This window comes from Triticum dicoccoides, chromosome 3B, assembly GCF_002162155.2.
Source record: "Triticum dicoccoides isolate Atlit2015 ecotype Zavitan chromosome 3B, WEW_v2.0, whole genome shotgun sequence".
NCBI lineage: Eukaryota > Viridiplantae > Streptophyta > Magnoliopsida > Poales > Poaceae > Triticum > Triticum dicoccoides.
Window position 1 is genome coordinate 570,945,238 of NC_041385.1, and position 5,425 is coordinate 570,950,662.

At 46.6% G+C, this 5,425-nt stretch overlaps 1 protein-coding gene across 1 annotated transcript; it reads left to right on the forward strand.

The window, feature by feature from the left end:
- Positions 1 to 1,275: 1,275 nt before the first annotated feature.
- On the forward strand, positions 1,276 to 4,390 carry LOC119277149 (coenzyme Q-binding protein COQ10 homolog, mitochondrial-like). Its single transcript, XM_037558385.1, has 4 exons — positions 1,276 to 1,796; positions 1,895 to 2,090; positions 3,677 to 3,808; positions 3,897 to 4,390. The coding sequence occupies exons 1-4, from the start codon at positions 1,495 to 1,497 to the stop codon at positions 4,017 to 4,019; spliced, it is 753 nt and encodes a 250-aa protein (XP_037414282.1). The 5' UTR covers positions 1,276 to 1,494; the 3' UTR covers positions 4,020 to 4,390.
- Positions 4,391 to 5,425: the final 1,035 nt, after the last annotated feature.

A 5,425-nucleotide genomic window follows, 5' to 3' on the forward strand; every position in this document is an offset into this window, starting at 1 on the left:
CATGTGATCAGTCCAAACATATTCACAACTTGCCATGCAAAGTTGGACCAAATTTATACTCCCTCCAATTCATATTATTTGTCGTAGATTTGTCTAGACGGATGCATATGTATTAGAGGGAGTATTAAAGAATATCAACATCTACGATACTGAAGTCATACAATATGAAAATTAATTTCATACACATCTAATGATATTGATTTCATATAATGAATGTTTTTTTATAAAGTTGGTCAACCTTTATAAGATTTGACTTCAAGTACATTTTATAGGCAAAGTAGATAAAAACGAAGAGAGTACACGACCCGGATCTTTGAAACATGGAGGCCAATGCACCTGAATCTAGAAAAATTAAAAAGTGTGAAATTTTTCTGAAACTTGTCTGTAACAAATATGGTCTAGTGTAATACTCAGGTGAAAGGTTTCGAAGAGGAATGACTCCCGTGGTTTTCTGGGTGAAGAAAGAACAAAACCGACACTATATTAAAATTACTATTTATGTTTTCTGTAATCTCAAATTTGTTTTCTTGGTCTGGAGTCGGTCGACGATATTCCTTCGCGAAACTTTTCACACATGTGTAATGCCTAAAGTTTCAGATTTTTTTACTTTCTAAAAGTTCTCTAAATTATTATTTTTCAATTCGGGTGCAATGAGACCGGAGACCCATTGGCTATTTCTGAGGGTGTACCTGTTTATTTTACGGTCCATTTTTTATGGCTTCTTTGGATCACAGGATTAGACAACACAGGCAAAAAACACAGGAATTTGACGGGATTGCATGTGCAAAACAGAGAGGAAAACTGTAAAAATGGTCATTTGAATGGAATACAGTAAAAGTGCCTCGATCCGACGTGAATGAGTGTAAAAAAGAAGTTAGAGTGGATGCTGAAACTCCTATAGGATTGATGTGTAGCAATGCAATCCATATGAATTTTGAAGGTGTTGTTCCTTTGATCCAAACTCCAAAGGGCTTCGTTAGGAAAAAATATGAAAATCCTTCAATCCAAAGAGCCCCTTAGACTTAAAGAAGCTTCCTCGGGGAAACTATTCCGCGGCATGGTCGTTGGTCAAAAATCTCGAATTAGGTGAGCACACGCAAGGACGCAACCGCCGTCCACCGGCCCGACCCTGGCATGATACTCGTGCCGCCGCCCGTACCGATCATCCGACGGCACAGCCTCGACGAGTCTTCGCCAGCTCCGACGATTTCTTTTCTTTTCTGGTCGCGCCAGATCGTAGGCACCAACCACAGCCAGCCACGCATCCCCCCACCGCACGCGCGCCCTCCCACCCCGCTGTCCTCCCTCCCCATACCGCCCGCTCCACCTCTCCCCAAATCCGATTGCCCCCGCAACCTAGGAGCTCCGCTCCCCCACGCCTCTCGCCCCACCCCCGATCCCTCCACGGCCTCCTCCGGCGACGCCGCCAACCGCACCACCGACCCCCGAATCTAGGGTTCCCCGCCGCCGGATCACGCCCGGAGGCCTCCAACGATGCTGCCGTGCGCGCGGTCGGTGCTGAGGAGGAGGGGGCTGGCCCTCCTGCGCGGGTTCGCCGAGGGCGAGTGCGGCAGGGGGGAGGCGCTCGCCAATGCCAGGTGCGCGGCCACGCTGGCCGGGCTAGGCGGCGCCCGCGGCAGGGTCGGGCGCTGGGCCGATCCGCCGGCGCGCGGCGAGCCGCGCCGGTTGGGCGCGGGCTTGCCCGCGGGCGCGCAGACGAGGAGCTTCCTCGGGTGCGGCGACGGGGAGGAGGGGAGCGTGCTCTCCAAGGTCTACGAGGAGAGGCGCGTAATGGGGTAATATACCAACGATGGCCCGCTTGCTCTATGGGTGCTCTCCGGGTGACTGCCTTCTGAAATGGAAATGATTGATTCTGGTGGCTGTGTCGTCCTAGGTACTCGCCTGAGCAGATGTATGCCGTCGTCGCGGCTGTGGACCTCTATGAGGATTTTGTGCCCTGGTGCCAGCGGTCCAGGGTTATTAGGCGGTATGACAACGGCTCGTTTGACGCCGAGCTCGAAATTGGATTCAAGTTCTTTGTTGAGAGCTATGTCTCTCATGTGGAGATGGAGAAGCCCAAATATATCAAGGTGAGACTTGTGTAATGCACCAGTCACCCCTCTCATGGGATAATGTAGTATGATATTAAGGCAGACAATTCAATTGGTATCACCTAATTAGATACCATTGATTCTCAAAAGATTCTAGAATAAGAAATAAAACTACCAGGGATGAAAGTTGTTCTAGAGTGAGCTGTATTGCAGGTTCAATCATATTCATGACATAGGTGGTAGCTATTTATTCCTTTTGTAATTGCAAAACCACCATCGTGATTTATATCATTCATCACTCAGCTGCAAATGGATGTACTATTCTAAGGGAGTATTGTTGTCACTTGTAAAAAATTGATTCATCACTTTCTTAGATGATTTATTGTTGGATCTGCTGATTATAACACTTTAACCTGGTTTAGTATAGGCAGTATTATTTTTTCCATGAGCTAATCCTAGGTTATTTGTTTATATTCATTTTGTTAATACGCCAGTCTCTTATGTGGCCAGACATGATAATATTGTAGTTGAACTATAAGTAGCGAACACTTATTATGTTGGAGATAGTGTTGGTAGATTCTTCAAATACAGTTTCCCCGACAAGACAAAATCGTCGCATACCTTCAAATACGGTATCTAACTAGCTTTAGCGTTTGGATCCCAGGCAGAGAAAGAAAATGAACTAACTGCTGTTTGGCGGTTTTGGCTGGGATGGAATGAACCTGCTTTTGAACAAACTTAAGCATTTCTAAGTTATTACTAAATTCACACTTGGAACTAACCAATTTGAGCAGATATTGTTCTCGGCTCATATCATAGATATTCTGGTCACCTTGCCATTGTATATCATGTGAAAGTATAATCGCAGTGTCATAAACCTGAAAATGTATCATCCATTTAAAATCAACCAAGACAGAACATAACAAGAGTATGCACCAAAGTTTCATCATGAGCTTTTTTTAAACTCAAACTTTGATGGCTTCTGTAAATATGGATGTTTCTCTATGGGTTGATTTCTTTGATAAGCACAACTTTAGAAGTACTTTGCCTGAAAACTCGGAGGTGCAACTGATTTTGAGGTCATGACATTTGATCAGCTCTTGGATGACAGACTTCCTTAAGATGTACACAAACTAGCCGAATCCCAGCTCACTTGCGCGGCTAGATATTGCAATACATACATATGCTGTAATACTGATGAAGTGTCATACACTGGATCTCATAGATCTGTAACAGTTCTAATACATGTTTTTTTTTTGAATTTTCATGTTTTTTATCTGATTAATTGGCACTGTTATAATCTGCACCCACCCTAATAAGCAGTGTAGGTCTGTCTCTTCGCTTTCTAATTAATGTGCGAACTTCTAGCCTTCCAGAGCAAGTGTGATAGCTTCTTTTCACTTTGTTCTAATAAATACTATGGTCAATGGATGAAAGTCTATTTATCAATTTGGATAGTTGGTTGCAGTTAATCTAGGGTACCTCTTTAACTTTCAGTATTTATCACAGTGATAGGCATTCTCTGTAGCAACACTAATACTTTGTTTGTCCTACTTCTTACCATTTTTTCTCCTGAATTGAGTAGTTGCACTGTTTTTTGCTTCTGACTCTATTGCTCTGTGCAGACGACTGCGTCTCAAAGTGGACTTTTCGATCATTTGATAAACGTTTGGGAATTCGAGCCTGGTCCTGTTCCTGGAACCTGTGACCTTTACTTCTTAGTCGATTTTAAGTTTCAGTCACCCCTATATCGGCAGGTAAAACTTGTTTGCTATGAGTATGTATGCATATCAAGTGGCTTCATTTTGTTATTTTCCGCAGTCCTTATCAAGCTTTTCACTGCAGGTTGCTTCCATGTTCTTCAAGGAAGTTGTTTCCAAGCTCGTGGGCTCATTTAGCGATCGATGTTTTAGAATTTATGGACCTGCCGTTCCTGTGCTGGAAAAGTCTTACGGGCATGGAAGATAAACACAAATAATCCAATTTTGAAGAATCTCTTCATGGTAACTTGTCTCGGTAAACTACAACAGAGGATGACCATGCATATAGTCCTCCATTTGTGATGTCACGGTACCATTAGGCAAGTGGATCTCGAGGGAAATTGGCCAGAATTTTCACTCTTTGGCTATTTCTACGGAGAGATTTTTTATGTACTACTAGTTTACTATCCATGTGTAACAGCAAAATGGCCACACACACATACGATTGTTTGCCTGGTCAATTGGAAAGTGTAATTCGCCCTGAACTATGGGCACAAAGCGTATAAGCATGATGTATGCTTCTGATATTATGCGAACGGCAGCCTTGGGACTTCCTCGCTCGTCTTTTGAGCCATCTTCTATTCATTTTTGTTACATCATGTTCCTTCCAACTTAGTACTTGTCCATTGCAAACACTAGCTTGGTAGTTTTTCCCGTAGCTAAAAAACAAGGGTTTTGCTCTCCTCTGTCAGTAAGTCCCGCTGTAGCAGACAATGAATTCAGAGACGCTCCACACACGACAGTAATCTACACCATTGGATTGGCTCGTTTTGTAATCTGTGTGGCTTCAAAATCCTGTTGTGCACACATCGCGTATGAAAGATCGTGTGCACAGCAATTTCGTTTTATGTCCACCACGGACCGCCTCTATCCTCCCTTCCTCTCTAAGAGCATCTCCAGCCGTGTCCCCAGAACGGCCTTTCCAGGCGATTTTTTTGCGCCGGCGCCGAAAAAACGACCCAGTCGCGCCGATGGCGAATTCCGTCAGCTCGGCCCGTTTTTGCGCCAGGCGTTTGCAGGCCGAACCCGGCGCACTGGGGGGCGCTCGGGGGCTCCGGCGCAAGGGAAAAGTGTTCCCGGGGCCACATGGTAGGCGAAAAAGTCAAGCCACCCGTCCAGATTCGCCTCCTACACCCCGCGCTCGGCCGCCACCCTACGTCACCCTGCCGATCCCGGCGCCGTTCACCGCCCATCGCAGCTAGGTAGACCATCTCCCGCCGGGAAAAAGAAGGGGTTTCGCCGAGGCAGCTTTTCCGGCATCTTTTCCGGCATTCCGGCCGCGCAGGGCCTGTACACCGGCAGGCTTGCGCCCACCTCGCCCACAAGGTGTTCGGTGATTTGCCCGGCCCGGCGATGGACTCCGAAGATGAGGAGGCGCTCGTGGCGTTGCTGGAGGAGGAAGCCGAAGCCGACGTCTAGGAGCAGGAGCATCTCATGGTGCTCGCCGCCCTCGCCGACCTGCTCGCGAGCAGTGAAAAGCCGCGCACGAGGTGGCTCGACGCTTGGGCGGGTGAAAGCAAAGAACCGACATCGTCTGGAAGGCTACTGCATGCTCTACTCGGACTACTCCGCCGACGCTCCATTGCACGGTGAGAAAACATTTCGGCGCCGTTA